The sequence below is a fragment of the Bufo bufo genome, chromosome 9 (assembly GCF_905171765.1).
Source record: "Bufo bufo chromosome 9, aBufBuf1.1, whole genome shotgun sequence".
NCBI lineage: Eukaryota > Metazoa > Chordata > Amphibia > Anura > Bufonidae > Bufo > Bufo bufo.
In genome coordinates, this window is record NC_053397.1 from 144,046,275 (window position 1) to 144,070,475 (window position 24,201).

A 24,201-nucleotide genomic window follows, 5' to 3' on the forward strand; every position below is an offset into this window, starting at 1 on the left:
AGTAAGTGACGGTACGCCGCCGCCCGCTCTGCCTGTTACTGGAGCTTCATTGTAAGGTAAAAGAAGATGCAGCGATTTAAAGTAAAAGTTACTGCCAGTTAAGGAATACTGCTGTGAGCGGCGGGATCGGGGCTGTTATGGGGAGTGGGATCTGTGGATGGCACTGTTATGGAGGGGATCTGTTTATGGCACTGTTATGGAGGGGATCTGTGTATGACACTGCTATGGGGGAGATCTGTGGATGACACATATAGCATAAGATGCTATATAGTGCCATCCACAGATCCCTCTCCCCATAACAGTGCCATCCACAGATCCCCCATAACAGCGCCATTCACAATTTGTTTTAATATGGCCTTTGAACATAATTTAAGTAAAATCATATAAACCCCTTTGTTATTTTGGTGTTTTTTCCCCGATTAATCGATGAAATTATCGTCAACTAATCGATTATTCAAATAATCGTTAGCTGCAGCCCTAATTCATATAGACCCATCTCACTCTTAACAGCAGATCTAAAAGTGTTGGCCAAGGTACTTGCTAATCGGCTCCTGGATGTTCTCTCCCACATTATACATCAAGATCAGTGCGGGTTTATGCCAGGAAAATCCACGTCATTAAACCTTAGGCGTCTGTTCCTCAATATTCAGATGAGGGGAACAGAATGGGATGTGGGATGCCCTGCAGTGGTCTCAGACGCTGCAAAGGCCTTTGATAGTGTTGAATGGGAATACTTATGGGCGGTTATGGCAAACCTAGGATTCGGCCCTGGATACATTAATTGGGTAAAACGGTGGAGGAAAGAGTCTCGCTATATGCGGACGATATGTTATTATATGTGGGTGATCCGACATCCTCAATAGATCCTATTATATCGTTAATCTCAGACTTTGGAAAACAGTCTGGTTTATTAATCTATTGGAATAAGTCAGTTATTCTTCCGCTGTCCCCTCTTCCGGAATCTCTTTGCTTAGATCATGTTAACCTGAAAGGGTCTCCTCCTTTAAATATCTTGGAGTCACTATTTCCATACAGCCCCGATCTTATATAGCGAATAACCTAATACCACTAATGGATAGATTTAAACAGAAAGCGGCCACCTGGCATAAGCTTCCATTGTCAATGATAGGTAGAGGTAATCTTCTTAAGATGATATGGATGCCGCAATTGCTCTACATATTGCATAACTCACCAGTATGGATTCCCATGCATTATTATTATAGGTTACAGAGAATATTTAGATGCTTGTTATGGAAAAATAAAAATAGTAGAATCCGATATGACACATTACAGCGTGGTAAAGAAGAGGGGGGGGGGGGGGGGGGGGGGACTGGCGTTACCTAACCCCTTTCTATATTTCTTAGCAGCTCAGTTGCAACACCTTAAGGGCTGGGGGTCCCTGAGAGAGATGGGAAGATGTGGAGAATTGGTGAAGTGGGCATCTGGGGGCTGCCAGCTTATTTCGATTATGGAGAAAGATTTACCTGACTCTTTTAAACCTCTCCCAGTAGTAGGATTAATGAGGAGGGTCTGGGGAAAGGTTAGGGAAATTCTGGGTGTTCAGGAACTATTGGACCTGTCTCCTGTTTGGAATAACCCTCATTTAATAGAATTGTCCAAACTGCAGAGATTTTCTGATTGGGAACGTAAAGGACTATGGAATTTAGGTCAACTATATTCACAAGGTCGTATATGAAATACAGCGGCTCATCCCTATCACGTATGGATAGGTGCTCACCCTCTGGTCCTACCCTCAGGACCTGAGAGAAAAGTAAAACGTGTGCAAGATGAGGGGGCACACACACACGGGAAACACTGGATGGTTAGGTGAATATGATTTAATATTCTAAAAACAAACCCCTAAAATATACATAAAACATATACTGTAACAACCTATAAATTTACATATATGTCAATACTGATGGCAAAATCATATAAGCGCTGGCGTGAACACTGCTGTGGGTATTGTGAAATCACAAACAGTCCATACAGGCAATATCCCAATTCAAATGGTAGTGCGTACACCCTCCAGTATGTAGATTCGTATATGCGCAGGCGTGCAAACTACTGTAGGTGTGGTAAAGTCACATATAGTCCATACACGCAATAGGGAAATAACCGCACAGTATGTTCCAATAGCTATGGTGGTGTTGGATATCCAGAGAACACACCAGTGGTTCTATGGACTATGTCCAATTAACACACTGACGTCCAATGTTCATAGGTCAGTGGAGCGCAGTTGGATAAACTTCCCAGTTACTTACAGTATCCAGCCGCTTGCGCTCACCCGGTCTCTCCCCTCCTTGCTGCCTGGCCGCAGCGCTGATTTCCCAGGTGGCCGTACCTGGCCGACTGTGGCGTCCCACGTGACCTGGTGATCTGGGGTTCCGGGCGGACGCTTCGATGACGTCACTGCTATGCGGCGGCAATTTCAAATTCGGAAGTGAATCTCATGCGCTTACAGCTTGGTATCCAGTTTCTTTAATCTTTAGCTTGAATCCACGCTCACTCTGTAATGCCAGACGCGTTTCAGGGTCTTACACCCCTTCCTCAGTGGCCACCGAGTGAGTGGATTCTCACTCCTTTTAAATGGTATTGACCCTCCCACAATTGTGCTTTTTTTCAGCTTGTTCCAATATGTGGAGTGGATTTGGTTGCTATTTGCATCACTTTTGCAATTTATACTTAAAACATAAAACATAATTAAAAAGACATGGTAATAAATATTGTTCCCCACATAGTAACTACAATGTTAAAACATTAAAACAATGTGCTCAGAGTGGAGCTGCAAGGTCAGGGATACATTTCGTGGAAAAAACGCATCAAAACCGCAGCCATGTGAACTGCGTTTTACATGCGGTTTTTATAATCCAATGTTCTATAGGGCAAAGTGATCCCTCCCAAGGGACTTGGACCAAAACCGCATCAATATATTTCAATCTTATCTGTGGCTATATGATTTGTTGATTTGTTACTCAAAATTCATGTGTTGATGGGGTAATTGATAGTTGTGTAAGAGGAGCCGTCCCGTGGGGAGGGGAATCACGGTGTCAAATTATTGATCAAACTGCGATATCTCATCCCCACCGGACAGCCCCCCGCAATCACAGGAAACCGAAAACCTCCATCTCAGCATTTAGACCCTTCGGTATAATAGTATCATACTCGAAGATTCTGCGGGATTCCTGTCGTGACATGTGTGCAATATGGTTGCCTCCTCTCCACATTTTTTTGACCCTCTCTATGGCAGTGAATTTTAAGCCAGTTGGGTCACAATTGTGTTGAATTTTAAAATGTTTCGATAGGGAGTGTGTTTCTAAACCTTTCTTGATCTTGATTCCCCTCCCCACGGGACGGCTCCTCTTACACAACTATCAATTACCCCATCAACACATGAATTTTGAGGAACAAATCAACAAATCATATAGCCACAGATAAGATTGAAATATATTAATGCGGTTTTGGTCCAAGTCCCTTGGGAGGGATCACTTTGCCCTATAGAACATTGGATTATAAAAACCGCATGTAAAACGCAGTTCACATGGCTGCGGTTTTGATGCGTTTTTTCCACGAAATGTATCCCTGACCTTGCAGCTCCACTCTGAGCACATTGTTTTAATGTTTTAACATTGTAGTTACTATGTGGGGAACAATATTTATTACCATGTCTTTTTAATTATGTTTTATGTTTTAAGTATAAATTGCAAAAGTGATGCAAATAGCAACCAAATCCACTCCACATATTGGAACAAGCTGAAAAAAAGCACAATTGTGGGAGGGTCAATACCATTTAAAAAGGAGTGAGAATCCACTCACTCGGTGGCCACTGAGGAAGGGGTGTAAGACCCTGAAACGCGTCTGGCATTACAGAGTGAGCGTGGATTCAAGCTAAAGATTAAAGAAACTGGATACCAAGCTGTAAGCGCATGAGATTCACTTCCGAATTTGAAATTGCCGCCGCATAGCAGTGACGTCATCGAAGCGTCCGCCCGGAACCCCAGATCACCAGGTCACGTGGGACGCCACAGTCGGCCAGGTACGGCCACCTGGGAAATCAGCGCTGCGGCCAGGCAGCAAGGAGGGGAGAGACCGGGTGAGCGCAAGCGGCTGGATACTGTAAGTAACTGGGAAGTTTATCCAACTGCGCTCCACTGACCTATGAACATTGGACGTCAGTGTGTTAATTGGACATAGTCCATAGAACCACTGGTGTGTTCTCTGGATATCCAACACCACCATAGCTATTGGAACATACTGTGCGGTTATTTCCCTATTGCGTGTATGGACTATATGTGACTTTACCACACCTACAGTAGTTTGCACGCCTGCGCATATACGAATCTACATACTGGAGGGTGTACGCACTACCATTTGAATTGGGATATTGCCTGTATGGACTGTTTGTGATTTCACAATACCCACAGCAGTGTTCACGCCAGCGCTTATATGATTTTGCCATCAGTATTGACATATATGTAAATTTATAGGTTGTTACAGTATATGTTTTATGTATATTTTAGGGGTTTGTTTTTAGAATATTAAATCATATTCACCTAACCATCCAGTGTTTCCCGTGTGTGTGTGTGCCCCCTCATCTTGCACACGTTTTATATTCACAAGGTATCCTAAAACGATTTGCACAACTTTGCACTGAATATGGCCTAGTGTCTACCCATTTCTATAAATACCTTCATTTTAGGCACGCTATCAGTTCGCAGGATAAAGTACGCCTCCTACAATCTATATCACATCTCATGCTTAAAAAACTGATAGAACCAGGTCCTGTAAAAGGAGCTATTTCGGATGCTTATAATACTTTGCTATATGAGCAGCTGAAAAAATATTCGCTCAAAGTTAAGTTGAAGTGGGAGAGGGATGTGGGCCCCATCTCAGACAACCAATGGGAAGAAGTCCTTGCACAGATTCCTACCCTATCCCCTAGCGAAGCGGCTAGACCACGGGTGTCAAACACAAGGCCCGCGGGCCGAATCCGGCCCGCCAGACCTAGTCATGTGGCCCGCGCAGCCGCCGCCGGCCACCAGCCTTCACCTTTTATTCTCGCTTTTTTTTTTTTTGACACAAGAAAGCCGCCTCTTCAGCGCATGCACGGCAGCCTACAAGCCAGAGAACGTCTGCCCTGTAGCGGCGCCGGCCGTTCTACACAGGAAACCTCCACTTTACATGCATTCAGGAAACCTCCACTTGTTTTTATATTGAGCGCATGCCATCCTGTATGTGACAGATCCAACGGCTGCCTGAACCCTTCTCTCCTGTACTGTAAGTACATATGATGTATGTGGGGGGGGGAGGGGGGTCTGCTTATTATTCTGCTTAAAAGTCTGATTATAATTAATTTGAGAATATAATTCCAGTAGGAAGGTTGCACACTGCTAGTATCATCCGCAAGAAAACTTTATTGGAGACTGCTCAGACAGAAGAACATGGTATTTGGTCTGAGCAGTCTCCAATAAAAAGTGTCTTGTGGACAATATCAGTGATGTGTGACCCTCCTTTTCTGACTTGCATCATCTGCTACTAAAATGTGAGTGGGCTCTGCGTTGGTCTGCACCTGCCCTTCACAGCACTGCAATGGTTACATACCATGGCAGGTGGAGCGGTAAATTTTGGATATACTGACCACTTCCATGTCACTTTACAGTGGTATAGGGACCATAAAACCAAGCTCAGATCACGCATCACTGATGATAACCTCCATGCTGTTTTGCGGATTGCTACAGCACAAGACCTAACCGCGTTTTCCTGAGGTCAGTCCATCGATGTCTGGCGTTAGGACCTAACGCCAGACATCGATGGACTGACCTCAGGAAAACGATGTCAGCCATCTAGTCAGAAAAGTTTAAAAAAAAAAGTTTGGCAATATTTGTATGTGTAAAAAAAAAATAATAAATTACTGTCTGTTACCAAAAATCATTTTTCAATAAATTGTACATTTGAATATCTACTTGCCATTATTCTGACTAGGTTTCTGCTTTCAGAGCTAGTTATTACTTACATTATTACAAAAAACAGTAATAATTGAATGCAGTGACAATAATTTATGATAATAAAGAGTGGACACATAGTCCTACAGATACAACCGGCCCTTTGAGGGTGACCAAACTGCTGATGCGGCCCCTGATGAATTTAAGTTTGACACCCCTGGGCTAGACTGTCTCAACGCTATATGATACACAGGGTATATAGAACTCCAATCTTCTTAAGGAAGGTGGGATATAGATCTGACTCCAAGTGTCCAAAATGTGGGGAAGAAGGGGCCAGATTGCTCCATATGCTGTGGAATTGCAGTGCACTACAGGGCTATTGGACAGAGATAATCAATTTATTAAACAAAATTTATAGCGCTAATTATAAACTGGATCCTGGGTCTTGCTTGGTATGTTAGATTCGGATAACTTGTCACCAAATGTTACAATCGGAATCAACAGAATCTTATATCAGGCCCTAGCTGCTAAATGGATACAGCCGCTTCCCCCAAGCATATCGGCATTCATTACCAGAATGAATACAGTCATAAGATTGGAAAGAGGAGTATACATGAAGTGTAATTGCATGATGAAATTTGATACCGTTTGGGGCCCCTGGATTGACAGATCTGGAGTTTGTAGTACATGGCTTTCTAGTCTGAGGATCTTCTCGGGCTAGCCCGGGAGGGGAGAGATGGGGTTGATTGTGTTTGTTTAAGCTTAGTGTGCTGAAGCTTTATAGTGCATAGGTGATGTCGTGGTCTGTTACTAAAACAAATAGGTCTTACACATGTTTATGCTTATCTACTCACAACAAGGTCTCACAGTGGGGGGGGGGCGGGGGGGGATTTGGTTGTTGGATCTTTATGTTAAGGATCCTGTTTATTGACTATCCTGTTTTGTACAATGAGTATTTTTGCACTGTGTTGAACATAATATATGACACAAGAATTTTGTAAAATGGTTTATTTTTACAAAATAATAAAAATTTATCTGATTAAAAAAAAAAAAAAAAAAAAAACCATCTAATGTGTATGGTGGTGTCCAGACTTTCCCCCACATCAGATGTCAGGAGAAAGATGGATAAAGATGTTAAATATTGAAATGTGAATGAAGATAGAAACTCACTGTGAATTCCAGCTTTTACAAAATCGCCTCTTTTTGATATCACCGATGGTGTCCAGACTTTATTGGACTTGAATTTTTGAATTCCAGAGGCCTTTTTGAACACAACATAGGCCACTCTGAAACCCTGTAAAATATAACAGGTTGTAATTACTGACATTACCAAAAACAAAATGATATTCTAAAATCAAAAATGTACAATAAAGCAAGTTACTCATCATTTAGACTAGAACTAAATATTATTGGGGTTGTCTCATCTGAGACACTGGTGGAATATTGCTAGCATATGCCACCAGTCAGATAGGTGCGAATCCAAGAGGTGGGACCCAAACCCATCTATAGAACAGGGTTCTGAAAGTGAACAAGGGCGCACTGCGCATGCGCAGCATGCTCTCCATTCACTTTTATGGAAGTTCCAAAAATAGCTGAGCAAGCGAGCTTGGCCATTTCCAGAACTTCCACAGAAGTGCCCAATGCATGTACAGCCACCTCTTCACGCACCTCTGTGGGAGTTCCGGAAATAGAGCTGGTGCTCATCTATGTTCAGAACTCCTATACTACTCCCACTGGATAACGCTGTGTGCGGTACTGAGCAGTTTCCTATGCAGTGCTATTCACAGAGGGGAAAATGGCCAATCCCTTTAAAGAGGACCTTTCATGGGTTTGTAGTAATTGAGATAAATATCTCTACCCCGCTGATGATGCCACCCTGCCTGTATTTTTAAAATAGCGCTCCTGCGCCCTGTTATGGCCCCCCGTGAATTTCGCGGTCAGTATCCTAATACTGAGCATCGGAGCAATGGGGAGGAGACGCAGTCTTTCTCTGTGGGCGTCTCCTTCTCCCCTGGCTGTAGCGCTGTCCAATCGCAGAGCAGAGCGTCACAACCAGGGGCGCCATTTTAAAAAAAAACAGGCAGGGTGCTAGCATCAGCAGGGGTACAGAAATTTATCTCACTTACTACAAACCCATGAAAGGTCCTCTTTAAGCTAAAGGTTAAAGGAGTTATCCCATGACTAATGTAAAAAATGAAAACATCATATAGTAAATGACAATCTCTTTCCAACAAAGCTAGAACCAGCCCTGTACCTTACATGGATCCAGAGATCTCACCATTCATTGCTCTACTAGATTTATATCAAGCTGGAAGCTCAGGAGGCATGTCTTTTCTGCTGCAGCTAAGGGGGCGTGTCTCAGCTCTCCCTATCACAGCTCAGGAGGCAGTTGAAGGATGAAACTGAGCATGTGCGGCCTTCTCAGTGAGAAGGTCAAAGAGATAAAAAAAAAACAGCAGGTGGCGCTGTAGAGATACATTTTATTAAAGGGTTTCTGTCACCCCGCAAAACTTTTTTATTTTTTTTGGATAGTTAGATTCCTCATAGTGCGATATAGGAGAATATAATGCACTTACTTTCATGCGGCCGATTCTTTATAAAACGAACTTTTATAATATGTAAATGAGGGCTCTACCAGCAAGTAGGGCGTCTACTTGCTGGTAGCTGCTGCAGAAATCCGCCCCCTCGCCGTGTTGATTGACAGGGCCAGCCGTGATCTCCTCCTCCGGCCGGCCCTGTCAGTAATTCAAAAATCGCGCGCCTCGCGTCATTCGGCGCAGGCGCTCTGAGATGAGGAGGCTCGTCTCCTCAGCACTCCCTCAGTGCGCCTGCGCCGATGACGTCTTCTCTTTCGGTGATGTCATCGGCGCAGGCGCACTGAGGGAGTGCTGAGGAGACGAGCCTCCTCATCTCAGAGCGCCTGCGCCGAATGACGCGAGGCGCGCGATTTTTGAATTACTGACAGGGCCAGCCGGAGGAGGAGATCCCGGCTGGCCCTGTCAATCAACACGGCGAGGGGGCGGATTTCTGCAGCAGCTACCAGCAAGTAGACGCCCTACTTGCTGGTAGAGCCCTCATTTACATATTATAAAAGTTTGTTTTATAAAGAATCGGCCGCATGAAAGTAAGTAAGTGCATTATATTCTCCTATATCGCACTATGAGGAATCTAACTATCCAAAAAAAAAAAAAAAAGAGTTTTGCGGGGTGACAGAAACCCTTTAAATAACTCAGTGGCTTTGTAAAAATTTTTAATTACATGAAATTACAAAAGTATTCAGATCCAGGTGCTGGTTTAAAAACTGTAGAATATTTTTTGTGGGACAACCCCTTTAACAGTGCTCTGTGGCCCCCTTTAATCTTACAGTTATTGAGATCCCAGGTCACAGACTCAAAAAATGCTTTATTCACATGACTGTATTAATATGTGTAGGGAGGGATCCAATACTCTCTTTTAGCATAAAACATACAGCTCTTACAGTACATGACGTTTATACAGATGTAGAGTAGTTGCGATACCAAATTTATTCGATTTCGATACCATAAAAAAGTATTGCGATACTTGATACCATGCGAAAAAATAAACCACCCAAAAAGCCACGTGCATTCCGCATTTTAAAAAATGGCGAATGGCGCATTTATTTATTTTTCTCTGTTATGGCGTTCACCGCATAGATTTTTTTAAAATATTTTAATAGTTTGGACTTTTCGGACGTGACGATATGTGATATATTTATTTATTGTTTATATATTTTATATGTAAAATTGGGAAAGGGGGCGATTTATTATTATTAAAGCGCCATTCATTCCATAGCGCTGTACATATGATAAGCGGTGCACATACATAATACAGACAATTGCACTAATCATAAACAAGACAAGTTACAAACTGGTACAGAAGGAGAGAGGGCCCTGCCCGTGAGGGCTTACAATCTACATGGTATGGGAGAAGGACACAGTAGGTGCGAGTTAAGTTGGTCATGGCGGTATAGAGGCAGCAGGGTCACTGGTTGTAGGCTTGTCTGAAGAGGTGGGTTTTCAGGTTTCTTTTGAAGGATTCCAATGTAGGTGAGAGTCTGATATGTTGGGGTAGCGAGTTCCAGAGTATGGGGGATGCACGGGAGAAATCTTGGAGTCGATTGTGGGAAGAGGTGATAAGAGGAGAGGAGAGAAGGAGGTCTTGTGAGGATCGGAGAGTGCGTGTGGGGATGTATCGGGAAAGTAGCTCAGAGATGTAGGGAGGGGACAGGTTATGGACGGCCTTGTATGTATTTGTTAGTACTTTGAAGTGAATTCGCTGGGCAATGGGGAGCCAGTGAAGGGATTGGCAGAGGGGAGAGGCAGAGGAGTAATAGGGTGAGAGGTGGATTAGTCGGGCAGAAGAGTTGAGGATAGATTGGAGGGGTGCGAGAGTGCTAGATGGAAGGCCACAGAGGAGAATGTTGCAGTAGTCTAGGCGGGAGATAATGAGGGCATGTACAAGAATTTTCGCAGATTCAAAGTTAAGGAAAGCACGGATGCGGGAGATGTTTTTGAGTTGGAGGCGGCAGGTGGTGGAAAGAGCTTGGATTTGCGGTCGGAAGGAAAGTGCAGAATCAAAGGTCACTCCAAGGCAGCGGACTTTGTTTACCGGGGAGAGTGTGCAGCCATTGATCATGATAGATAGGTCTGTTGAGGGGGTTGAACAAGATGGGGGAAAGATTATAAATTCTGTCTTATCCATGTTAAGTTTTAGAAAGCGAGAGGCGAAGAAGGATGATATAGAAGATAGACATTGTGGGATTCGTGATAGTAAGGTGGTGATGTCTGGACCAGAGAGGTAGATTTGTGTGTCGTCAGCGTAGGAGTGATACTGAAAGCCATGGGACTCTATGAGCTGTCCCAGGCCAAAAGTGTAGATAGAGAAGAGCAGGGGTCCTAGGACAGAGCCTTGCGGGACACCAACAGAGAGGGAATGAGACGAGGAGGTGGTGCGAGAGTGGGAGACGCTAAACGTCCGGTCTGTGAGGTATGATGTGATCCAGAAGAGGGCCAGGTCGGTGATGCCAAGAGATGAGAGAGTTTGCAACAGAATGGAGTGGTCAACAGTGTCAAAGGCAGAGGACAGGTCAAGGAGAAGGAGGACAGAGTATTGTTTCTTGGTTTTGGCTGTCAGTAGTTCATTGGTGACTTTGGTAAGGGCAGTCTCGGTCGAGTGGTGGGGTCGGAAGCCAGATTGTAGGCGGTCAAAGAGGGAGCAGGAGGAGAGGTGGGAGGACAGTTCTGAATGGACATGTTGTTCAAGTAGCTTTGAGGCATACGGAAGAAGTGATATGGGGCGATAACTGGACAAGGAAGATGGGTCAAGTGAAGGCTTTTTGAGGATGGGTGTAATGGTAGCATGTTTAAAAGCAGAGGGGAAGACACCAGAGTTTAGTGATAGGTTGAAGAGAGGAGTTAGGGTTGGGATAAACACTGTGGTGAGGTTAGGGATGAGGTGGGATGGGATTGGGTCAAGTGCACAGGTGGTCAGATGAGATTTGGAGAGTAGAGTGGAGAGTTTTTCTTCTGTAATGGTGGAGAAGCAGGTTTTGGGAGAAGAGGACCGAGCAGTTGTGTAGAGGGTCTGTGGGGACTGTGTAGTGAAGCTTTCCCTGATGTTGACTATCTTTTGTTTGAAGTATTTGGCAAATTCCTCAGCTGAGAAGAGAGGAGAGGGTGGGGGCGCTGGGGGACGGAGAAGGGAGTTAAAAGTGCTAAAAAGTTGTTTAGGGCTGTGTGACAGGGAAGATATGAGAGATGTGAAGTAGGCCTGTTTTGCATCAGCGAGTGAGGATTTAAATATGAGGGGGGATTGCTTGTATGCGGTGAAATGATCTTTAGAATGGGATTTCTTCCATTGCCGCTCAGCAGCCCTGGAAGCCTGTCTGAGTTTTTTGGTCAGGTTGGTGTGCCAGGGTTGTCTGTTGATTTTTCGGGTTTTGTTGTGTGTGAGGGGGGCAACAGTGTCCAGAGCTGTACTTATTGTGTTGTTATATAGGGTGGTAGCAGCTTCTGGGTCTTGGAGGGAACATATGGTAGAGAGTGAGAGAAGAGAGTCAGAAAGCAAGCAAAAGTCGAGATGTTTAAGGTTCCTGCGGGGGTGTGCTAGTGTGTGGACCGGGGGAGCAGCAGAAGAGACCAGTGAAGAGAAGGTGAGTAGGTTGTGGTCGGATAGGGGGAGAGGCGAATTAGAAAGGTTAGATAGGGAGCAGAGGCGGGTAAAGATCAGATCCAGAGTGTGACCATCTCTGTGGGTGGGAGCTGAAGACCACTGTGATAGGCCGAAGGAGGAAGAGAGCGATAGGAGTTTAGAGGCGGCCGAGTGGCAGGTGTCAATAGGGATGTTGAAGTCACCCATGATGATAGTGGGGATGTCGGCAGAAAGAAAGTGTAGTAGCCAGGTGTTAAAGTGGTCAAGAAAGATGGTGGCTGGGCCTGGAGGGCGGTAAATGACGGCTACTTGAAGGTTAGAGGGAGAGTAGATGCGAACAGAGTGTACTTCAAATGAGGTGAGCGTAATGGAGGGTGGCAGTGGAATTGGGCTGTAGGAGCAGGTGTCTGATAGGAGAAGACCAACTCCTCCACCATGTTTGCAGCCGGGGCGGGGGGTGTGAGTGAATTGAAATCCACTATAAGAGAGTGCAGCAGGGGAGGAGGTGTCAGATACTTGGTGTTTTTTTTTTACCCTAGCCCTCAGGGGCTAGAACCTGGGATATTTTGATCCCTTGTCCTATTCACCCTAATAGATCTCTATTAGGGTGAACAGGATCTCACACTCTCCCTGCTGCCCTGTGCATAGTACACAGCAGCAGGGAGATTACCATGGCAGCCAGGGCTTCAGTATCGTCCTGGCTGCCATGGTAACCGATTGGAGCCCCAGGATTACACTGCTGGGGCTCCGATCGGAAGCTGCCACAAATGAGGGGGAGGGGACCCGACCCTGTGGCCACTGCCACCAATGATTTTAATACTGGGGGGGTTGAGGGGGCAGCTGCACTGCGCCACCAATGATAATTAACCTTTAATACAGGAGGCGGGCACTGGCAGCAGATAAGCGGCAGTTAACCCATCAGGTGCCGCACCTGAGGGGTTAACTGACGCTGATCGCAGCTCCCTGTCAGAGGCAGGGTGCCGACCATGCGATTCTGCTGCCGACACCTGCCTCCTGTATTAAAAGTTAAAGACGACCTTTCATGAGCAGGCTTCATAGAGCGGCGCCCAGGGATCTCCCAGCACTTACTATTATTCCTGGGTGCCGCTCCGTTTGCCCGCTGTGCCCCCATTACCGTCTCCAGCTCCATATGCTACTTACTACTATCGGAGCAATGGACAGGAGACATCAGCTTCTCTCCTGGGCGTTCCTTCTCCCTGGCTGTAGCGCTGTCCAATCGCAGCGCAGAACGTCACAGGGAGAAGGAACGCCCAGGAGAGAAGCTGAACCTGCCCATTGCTCCGATAGTAGTATTTAGCATACAGAGCAGGAGACAGTAATGGGGGCACAGCGGGCGAACGGAGCAGCACCCAGGAATAATAGTAAGTGCAGGGAGATCCCTGGGCGACTAATCCAGGCCATTCTGAGACTGTTTTTTCGTCACATATTGTACTTCATGACACTGATAAAATGAAGTAAAAAAAAAAATGGGGATGTTACAAGGCTTAGAAGTAAATCTTGAAATTTTCCAGAAATTTTCAAAAACCCAATTTTTAGGGACCAGTTCAGGTCTGAAGTCACTTTGCGTGGCTTACATAATAGAAACCACCCAAAAATGACAACCCCATTCTATAAACTACACCCCTCAAGGTATTCAAAACTGATTTGACAAATTTTGTTAACCCTTTAGGTGTTCCACAAGAATTAATGGAAAATAGAGATACAATTTCAAAATTTACTTTTTTGGCAGATTTTCCATTTTAATATTTAGGGTTAACAGCCAAACCAAACTCAATATTTATGGCACCGATTCTGTAGTTTACAGAAACACCCCATATGTGGTCGTGAACTACTGTACGGGCACACAGCAGGACGCAGAAGGAAAGGAATGCCATACGGTTTTTAGAAGGCAGGTTTTGCTGGACTGTTTTTTTGGACACCATGTCCCATTTGAAGCCCCCCTGATGCAACCCTAGAGTAGAAACTCCCAAAAAGTGGCCCCATTTTAGAAACTACGGGATAGGGTGGCAGTATTGTTGGTACTAGTTATGGGTACATATGATTTTTGGTTGCTCTATATTACACTTTTTGTGAGGCAAGATAACAAGAAATAGCTGTTTTGGCACAGTTTTTATTTTTTGTTATTTACAACATTCATCTGACAGGTTAGATCATGTGATATTTTTATAGACCAGGTTGTCACGGATGCGGCGATACCTAATATCCATAATTTTTTTTAATTTAAGTTTTACACAAAGATTTCATTTTTGAAGCAAAAAAAAAAAAATCATGTTTTAGTGTTTCCATAGTCTGAGAGCCATAATTTTTTCAGTTTTTGGGCGATTACCTTTGGTAGGGTATGATTTTTCCGGGAAGAGATGACGGTTTTATTGCCACTATTTTGGGGTGCGTGTGACGTTTTGATCGCTTGCCATTACACTTTTTGTGATTAAGGTGACAAAAAATGGTTTATTTAGCACAGTTTTTACTTTAAATTTTTTACGGTGTTCATCTGAGGGGTTAGGTCATGTGATATGTTTATAGAGCCGGTCGATACGGACGCGGCGATACCTAATATGTATACCCCCCCCCCCTATTTTTTTACCAATTTTTTTTTTATCTTTATTTGGGGAAAATGACGTTTTTGTTTATTTTTACTTGAAACTAAATTTTTTTGGAGGGAAAACTTTATTTTTTGTCCCAATTTGGGACTTGAACTTTGGGGGGTATATTCCTTTACAATGCATTCCAATACTTCTGTATTGGAATGCATTGGCTTTATGAGTAATACTGTGTGTATTACTCATACAGCTTCTGGGGCCTGTGAGATCCAGGGGGCTGGATCTCACAGGCTCTTCACTGGAAGGCAGCGCGATGCCTTCCTTAGACATCGCGATGCCTTCCATGCCATCGGGTCCCCCCTACAGCCGCATGGGGACCCGATGGCACCGCAACTGCAGGTAAAGCTGCAAACCGCAGGTCTGAATTGACCTGCGGTTTGCGGCGATCGCCGATACGGGAGGGTCTGGGAATGATTTCAGCGGTCATCCTATTCCGATGAACCCCCGCCACGATCGCGTTCCTTAAGGACTCGGGAAACATGCCGTACCGGTACGTCATGCGTCCCTAAGGGGTTAATCACCTCAGCTCCCCTAGCTTAAACACCCTTAATGACCAGACCACTTTTTACAATTCTGCACTACACTACTTTCACGGTTTATTGCGCGGTCATACAACTTACCACCCAAATGAATTTTACCTCCTTTTCTTCTCACTAATAGAGCTTTCATTTGGTGGCATTTCATTGCTGCTGACATTTTTACTTTTTTTTGTTATTAATCGAAATAGACCGACTTTCACTTTCTGTTGTAATTATTTAAAAAAAAAACGACATTTCTATATAAATTTTTCTCTAAATTTATTGTTCTACATATCCTTGATAAATAAAATGCTATAAGTGTATATTTATTGGTTTGCGCAAAAGTTATAGCGTTTACAAACTATGGTACAAAAATGTGAATTTCCGCATTTTGAAGCAGCTCTGACTTTCTGAGCACCTGTCATGTTTCCTGAGGTTCTACAATGCCCAGACAGTAAAAACACCCCACAAATGACCCCATTTCAGAAAGTAGACACCCCAAGGTATTCGATGATAGGCATAGTGAGTTCATAGAAGTTTTTATTTTTTGTCACAAGTTAGCGGAAAATGATGATTTTATATATTTTTTTTTCTTACAAAGTCTCATATTCCACTAACTTGTGACAAAAAAATAAAAAAAACGTCCATGAACTCACTATGCCCATCACGAAATACCTTGGGGTGTCTTCTTTCCAAAATGGGGTCACTTGTAGGGTATTTATACTGCCCTGGCATTTTAGGGGACCTAAAGCGTGAGAATAAGTCTGGAATCCAAATGCCTAAAAAATGCCCTGTGAAATCCTAAAAGTGCTCTTTAGAATTTGGGCCCCTTTGGGCACCTAGGCTGCAAAAAAGTGTCACACATGTGGCCTCGCCCTACTCAGGAGAAGTAGGGAAATGTGTTTTGGGATGTCTTTTTACATATACCCATGCTGGGTGAGATAAACATCTCTAAAAGTCAACTTTTCCCATTTTCCCCAAAACACATTGCCCTACTTCTTCTGAGTACGGCGATACCACGTGTGACACTTTTGCAGCCTAGGTGCGCAAAGGGGCCCAAATTCCAATGAGAATCTTTACGATTTCACAGGGCATTTTTTACGCAATTGGATTCCAAACTGCTTCTCACGCTTTAGGTCCCCTAAAATGCCAGGGCAGTATAAATACCCCACAAGTGACCCCATTTTGGAAAGAAGACACCCCAAGGTATTCTGCGAGGGGCATGGCGAGTTCCTAGAATATATTTTTTTTTGCCACAAGTTAGCGGAAAATTATTTTTATATTTTTTTTTATTTTCTCTTACAAAGTCTCATATTCCACTAAGGCCTCATGAACACGACCGTTGTGTGCATCTGTGGCCGTTGTGCCATTTTTTTCGCGGACCTATTGACTTTCAATGGGTCCGTGGAAGAATCGGAAAATGCACCGTTTTGCAGCCGCATCCGTGATCCGTGTTTCCTGTGCGTCAAAAAAAAATAGGACCGGCCCTATTTTTTTTGACGGACAACGGTTCACGGACCCATTCAAGTCAATGGGTCCGTGAAAAAACACGGATGCACACAAGATTGGCATCCGCGTCCGTGGCCGTAGGCTACTTTCACACAGACGGATCCGCAGATCCGTCTGCATAAAAGCTTTTTCAGAGCTGAGTTTTCACTTCGTGAAAACTCAGATCCGACAGTATATTCTAACACAGAGGCGTTCCCATAGTGATGGGGACGCTTCTAGTTAGAATATACTTTGAACTGTGTACATGACTGCCCCCTGCTGCCTGGCAGCACCCGATCTCTTACAGGGGGCTGTGATCCGCACAATTAACCCCTCAGGTGCTGCACCTGAGGGGTTAATTGTGCGTATCATAGCCCCCTGTAAGAGATCATGTGCTGCCAGGCAGGAGGGGGCACACCCCCCTCCCTCCCTTGTATTTAACACATTGGTGGCCAGTGCGGCCGGCCCCCCCTCCCTCCCCTGTAGTACTGTAGATTCATTGGTGGCCAGTGGGCCCCCCCCCTGCCTCCCCCTCCTAATTAAAATCTCCTCCCCCCCAATCATTGGTGGCAGCGGAGAGTACCGATCAGAGTCCTAGTTTAATCGCTGGGGCTCTAATCGGTAACCATGGCAACAAGGACGCTACTGCAGTCCTGGTTGCCATGGTTACTTGGCAATTTTTAGAAGCATTATACTTACCTGCGAGCTGCGATGTCTGTGACCGGCCGGGCGCTTCTCCTACTGGTAAGTGACAGGTCTGTGCTATAAGCAATGCGCTATAAGCAAATGCGGAAAGCACATTGCCGGTGTCAGTGTTTTGTGGATCGCGAGATGACGCGTATGTGCGTCTAGGAGGAATGAATCGCCCGCCTCCGGAACGCAATCCTGCGTTTGGCGGTCCGGAGGCGGTTAAAGTGTAACTGCCGTTTAATTTTTATTTTGCTAATGTGTAGGGACAGTGACAAGGAACACTTTTCTAATATACTTTATTTAGGGAAAACGTTTATTTTTAGTAGAAAACTGGGGCTGAAGTGTCCTTAGCGGCACTCTTTCAAATGAGCATTGCTAAGGGCAATCCGTCTTCTATTAGCATAGGAGAGATGGGCTGTGCGGGAGATGTGGGCTTCTGTCTTCCCTGCTCCCTCACAGCCTGGTGGGCACAGGAGCCTAATAAATTTAAAGTAAATATACATTTCCTCCCTTATTAAATATAGACTTCTACACTATGTATATGCTCACTGACCAGCGAGCCTTCCCCCTGCACTGCCGGCGTGCTGACTAATGAACCAGCCACCGGGAGCGATGCCTGTGTGAGTGCTCACTACAGGTAGAGGAGGGGGAAGCTCGTATACCGTATAGAACAGTGATGATAAACCTTTTACAGACAGAGTGCCCAAACGGTTACCCAAAACCCACATATTTATTGCAAAGTGCCAACACGGCAACCTAACCTGAATACTACAGTCCAATATAGTGTATCTTCCATGTAGCTATAATAGCCTCCCTACATTCAGTGCGCTGCCTGTGCTGTTCGTAGTGCGCCCTGCGCTGATGAAAAGTCTAAGGCATATTGGTACACCATAGACTTTTTCCAGGGTGTGGGTGCCCACAGAGAGGGCTCAGAGTGCTGTGCCATAGGTTCGCCACCACTGCTATATAAGGACAGTTATGGAGGTAAAGCACCCTATTTAGATCCTAGGATGGGTTGCTTACAGCAATTTTACATAATTCCCATAAAACAGTCCTCAAAATTCTATAGTATAGGGGGATGCTCACTGGTGACACTGGAGCCCAGCCAACTGCCCACCTCTCAGTGAATTTTCAAACACAAATAATTAAAAATTGGCTGTCTCACAGTTATTTGCATCAGCTTTTACTATTCTATAAAAAACATTTCACATTCACATAGACTACCTATATAAAAGCAAAATAGACGTCAATTTGATATACTGTCCCTTTAAATGCCAAGCTCACACAAAAAATGTTTAAAAAAACAAAAACCAGCAGCTTCCCTATAGTTTGTTCATTCTGAGCGTGTGATTGATAGTGTTGAATAGTATACTGTTGTACTAACTTTGTTGTTCGCTCCTTTTGTTCAGTAACATTTATTGCATCCTCTATTGAATGGTTAGATTGTGTCCATATGGGTGGGCTAGTTAGATGAACACGCATACTTATAGACTTCAGCAGCTTGTTTCACTGCTACACGCAATCGCGTGTTACTCACGGTCCCCGCTGATATATGCGCTCAATGTGGCCTGCCTCCCATGCTGTCAATTCGGCTCTGCCTCTTCCCAGAGCGTATTTGCTGGCGCATGCGTAGTTTGCCCGCCGGGACGCCAACCTGTTACTGGAGCTTTTGTTCATCGCGGTATACTTTTGTTCACACTGTCCGTTCTTTAGCTGCTCACCAGACGCGTTTCGGAACTGTGCAGTTCCTTCTTCAGTGGTATAAAGAATGATGAATTGTGATGAATGTTGATTCATCATTCTTTAAGCTAACTAAATCTGTGACTAATCAAGTCTGGATGTTCATCTAACGCAAATATAACTAGCCCACCCATATGGACACAATCTAACCATTCACTAGAGGATGCGATAAATACATTACTGAACAAAAGGAGCGAACAACAGTATACTATTCGACACTATCAATCACATGCTCAGAACGAACAAACTATAGGAAAGCTGCTGGTTTTTTATTTTTATTCATTTTTTGCGTGAGCTCCGCTTTTAAAGGGCCAGTATATAAAATTGATGTCCATTTTGCTTTATATGGGTCGTCTATGTGAATGTGAAATGTTTTTTATAGAATAGTAAAAGCTGATGCAAATTACTGTGAGCCAGCCAATTTTTTTATTATTTAAATCCACAGAAAACCTCTTTATACACAACCTGTCCCCATAGAATGCTTTGCAAAATACAGGCAGCCTGTTACAGAGCAGAAGGAGCTGAGCAATTTATATTGTGTTTTTTTTTTTTTTTTAGAGAAAAACATTCAGAAAAACTTGTAATTTATACATTTACATTTCTGCTCTGAGCTGGGCTGTCCATGCGGGCGGTCTTATCAGTGAGTGACAGTTATATCTATACATACACTTACATGGGGAGATGTCAATCACTGATTAGGACTGTCTACATTGTTACTACACTCTGAAAAAGCACAAATTTAAACTTGAAATTCCGTTTTTGCTGAATTCTTACCTGCTTCTAGCTCTATAACATGCTGCCTGCAGATTGTTCACCGGCCACAGTGGTGAGGTGAGCGTACATCACTGCTGAGCCATACCTTTTAGGGGTTTCTAGCTTAGGGAAGTCTGTATGAGGCTACTTTCACACTAGCGTTCACAGCGGATCCGTCTGGGGTCTGCCCAGACGGATCCGCTCATATAATGCAGACTTGGGATCCGTTCAGAACGGATCCGTCTGCATTATATTGTAGAAAAAATTCTAAGTGTGAAAGTAGCTTCAGACGGCTCCGTCCAGACTTTACATTGAAAGTCAATGGGGGACGGATCCGTTTGAAAATTGAGCCATATAGTGTCAAATTCAAACAGATCCGTCCCCATTGACTTACATTGTAAGTCTGGACGGATCCGTTTGCCTCGGCACGGCCAGGCGGACACCCGAACGCTGCAAGCAGCGTTCAGATGTCCGCTTGCTGAGTGGAGGCTGAACGCTGCCAGACTGATGCATTCTGAGCGGATCCGCGTCCACTCAGAAAGCATTAGGGCTGGACGGATGCGTTCGGGGCCGCTTGTGAACCCCTTCAAACGGAACTCACAAGCGGAGCCCCGAACGCTAGTGTGAAAGTAGCCTAATACTGTTCTGACGCGAAGGTTGTCCCTTTAAGTTGAAGCATGTGGCCGCAGACAAAACATCATCACATCTCAGGGGTCAGACCACCCGTTTAATAAACTGCATCAATGTCATTAGCCTCACCTTAATTGTCTTCTGGTTAAAATACATATTTCCCTCCATATTTTTTTTCAAATAAGGCGCTGATTTGTCAAGTAGTTCCACAGATTGCACAAGACCACAAGAAGCGAAGATCTCTGATAAACCTTTCTAGAGACAAAGATTGTAACGAAAATGTTATCAAATGTTATCCGAACAGTGAGCGCGCGCCATCCACCCCGCCAGCAAACAGCGCGCGCCATCCACCCCGCCAGCAAACAGCGCGCGCCATCCACCCCGCCAGCAAACAGCGCACGTGTGAACTGATTAACATGGAGCCATGTAGAACACCCACATAAACAGAGGTGATGGGCACCTCCACAATACACATAATATACTGATATAAGGCAGGCCCCACCACTAAATGCCAACCAGAACAATGGATGAGAAGACATGCTACTGGGACCAACAACAAAGCACACTCACAGCATTGCAGTCCTATGATGTGGCCAGCTTCACACCAGCAGTGGAGGTCCCTCCCAGGACAAACATGGCTAGGTCACCATAACCTTTTTAAAACTCTTGTAAAAGGCCATTTGCTTTAGTCAGAGAAGCCCTTAAAGGGTTTCTACCACCAGAAATACTGTTATGTATCTGACTGATATAGCGATGCGCCAATGTCAGCACTACATAACAGTATGTTTCTGACATTTGTCCCTGCAGCCGTTTTGGTAAAATAAGCACTTTTATAATATGCTAATGAGCCTCTAGGTGCTATGTGGGCGTAAAATCAGCATCTAGAGGCTCAGTCTACTCACACCTTATCCCGCCCCGCTCCTCTTGATTGATGTCACTGTTCCCTGCATTGCAGACAAAATCCCGCGCCTGCGCCGTGCACTTCTGTTTATCAGCGCAGGCGCAGTGAGTGAATGATGCGCTCCTGGTGCCAGATTCCTCACTGCGCCTGCACCGACTACGTCACAGTGAGGAAGCCGGCATCAGGAGAGCGGCCTTCACTCACTGCGCCGAAGACAGCAGTGAGCGGCGCAGACGCGGGTTTTCGTCAACGATGCAGGGAACAGTGACATCAATAAAGAGGAGCTGGGCGGGCACAACACTGGACCTGGGCGGGATAAAGGGTGAGTGGACGGAGCCTCTGGGTGCTGATTTTACGCCCACATAGCACCTAGAGGCTCATTAGCATATTATAAAAGTGGTTATTTTACCAAAACGGTTGCAGGGACAAATGTCAGAAACATACTGTTATGTAGTGCTGACATTAGCGCATCGCTATATCAGTCAGCTACATAACAGTATTTCTGGTGGTAGAAGCCCTTAATGTGGCCTCTGAGTCCCATGGGTCTCACCTCGGTGACGTATCCTGGGATGTTGATTACGAACAACGTCCGATCCTGGGGGTGGGCTTTCTCGGCCTCTCCTCTCAGCCGGGCTTCTTTGGCATACAGGCAGTGGTGCACCGGCCGCTCCTCCGAGAACTGCACCGGAATGGCTAGAGACAATTCCAGGGACTCCATTAGTCACCCTCATGTGGAGCCTCCCAGTCATCAAACACATCAAAAATGCAGAATGTGATACATTTACCATGCAGTGGAATAAAAAGGAGAAACGCAATTGCTTAGGGAACAACTCAACAGGACTCCAGCTGGAGCCACCGCTGATTCTAGTCCCAATAGCTGAGACACACTGACAGACCATGCGGTACCGCACATAGGACCAGACGTCTCCTTACACATTTAATACCTGTGTATCCAGTCGGGGCTGCAAACGTGGGTCCCTCTGTGTACGGCGCCATGTTGGAAGTGACGTCACAGGAGAAGGGAGTTCTGGGAGCCGTAGTGCAGAGGATTACGGAGGTTACATCAGCTGTGGTCACATGACCAGAACGGCGGTATTTTGATTTTACTTTTGGGAGATTGTACCTCTTCCGAGTAGGATCGTCCATCCCTAATGGGCTGCACAGAGAAATCCGGTGTTCCGTTAGATTTCCCTACGGTAATGGCTAAATACTATATTCGGGAAGGACCTGCTGACGTCATAACATCACGTGGCACTCCTAGATCACGTGCATCCACACAGCTGCCCCCCCCCCCATACAAGATACCCCCTCCCTCAGCATCCACACAGCTGCCCCCCCATACAAGATAGTTGTGGGGATGCTGAGGGAGGGGGTATCTTGGAGGGGGTATCTTGCATGGGGGGGGATGCTAGGGGAGGGGGTATCTTGTATGAGGGGGGATGCTGGGGGAGGGGGTATCTTGTATGAGGGGGGATGCTGGGGGAGGGGGTATCTAGTTGTATGGGGGAGGGGGTATCTTGTATGAGGGGGGATGCTGGGGGAGGGGGTATCTTGTATGAGGGGGGTATCTGGTTGTATGGGGGAGGGGGTATCTTGTATGAGGGGGGATGCTGGGGGAGGGGGTATCTTGTATGAGGGGGGTATCTTGTATGAGGGGGGATGCTAGGGGAGGGGGTATCTTGTATAAGGGGGGATGCTGGGGGAGGGGGTATCTTGTATGAGGGGGGATGCTGGGGGAGGGGGTATCTAGTTGTATGGGGGAGGGGGTATCTTGTATGAGGGGGGATGCTGGGGGAGGGGGTATCTTGTATGAGGGGGGTATCTGGTTGTATGGGGGAGGGGGTATCTTGTATGAGGGGGGATGCTAGGGGAGGGGGTATCTTGTATGAGGGGGGATGCTGGGGGAGGGGGTATCTTGTATGAGGGGGGATGCTGGGGGAGGGGGTATCTTGTATGAGGGGGGATGCTGGGGGATGGGGTATCTTGTATGAGGGGGGATGCTGGGGGAGGGGGTATCTTGTATGAGGGGTGGATGCTGGAGGAGGGGGTATCTTGTATGAGGGGTGGATGCTGGAGGAGGGGGTATCTTGTATGAGGGGTGGATGCTGGAGGAGGGGGTATCTTGTATGAGGGGTGGATGCTGGAGGAGGGGGTATCTTGTATGAGGGGTGGATGCTGGAGGAGGGGGTATCTTGTATGAGGGGTGGATGCTGGAGGAGGGGGTATCTTGTATGAGGGGTGGATGCTGGAGGAGGGGGTATCTTGTATGAGGGGTGGATGCTGGAGGAGGGGGTATCTTGTATGAGGGGTGGATGCTGGAGGAGGGGGTATCTTGTATGAGGGGTGGATGCTGGAGGAGGGGGTATCTTGGAGGAGGGGGTATCTTGTATGAGGGGGGATGCTGGAGGAGGGGGTATCTTGTATGTGGGGTGGATGCTGGAGGAGGGGGTATCTTGGAGGAGGGGGTATCTTGTATGAGGGGTGGATGCTGGAGGAGGGGGTATCTTGTATGAGGGGTGGATGCTGGAGGAGGGGGTATCTTGTATGAGGGGTGGATGCTGGAGGAGGGGGTATCTTGTATGAGGGGTGGATGCTGGAGGAGGGGGTATCTTGTATGAGGGGTGGATGCTGGAGGAGGGGGTATCTTGTATGAGGGGTGGATGCTGGAGGAGGGGGTATCTTGGAGGAGGGGGTATCTTGTATGAGGGGGGATGCTGGAGGAGGGGGTATCTTGTATGAGGGGTGGA

The 24,201-nt window shown here is 45.8% G+C and overlaps 1 protein-coding gene across 2 annotated transcripts in view; it reads right to left on the reverse strand.

The window, feature by feature from the left end:
* RRP7A (ribosomal RNA processing 7 homolog A) overlaps positions 1–22,511 on the reverse strand; it is a 62,610-nt gene extending 40,099 nt beyond the window's left edge. The window contains exons 1-4 of one of the 2 annotated variants that reach the window (XM_040408286.1): positions 22,399–22,511; positions 22,005–22,147; positions 20,683–20,808; positions 7,113–7,236 (exon numbers count right to left, since the gene is read on the reverse strand). In XM_040408286.1, the coding sequence (XP_040264220.1) occupies positions 7,113–7,236; positions 20,683–20,808; positions 22,005–22,147; positions 22,399–22,450 (445 nt within the window). In that variant the 5' untranslated portion in view covers positions 22,451–22,511. Of the gene's footprint in view, positions 1–7,112; positions 7,237–20,682; positions 20,809–22,004; positions 22,210–22,398 lie in introns of both variants that reach the window. The other variant, XM_040408287.1, reaches the window with a different exon arrangement.
* Positions 22,512–24,201: the final 1,690 nt, after the last annotated feature.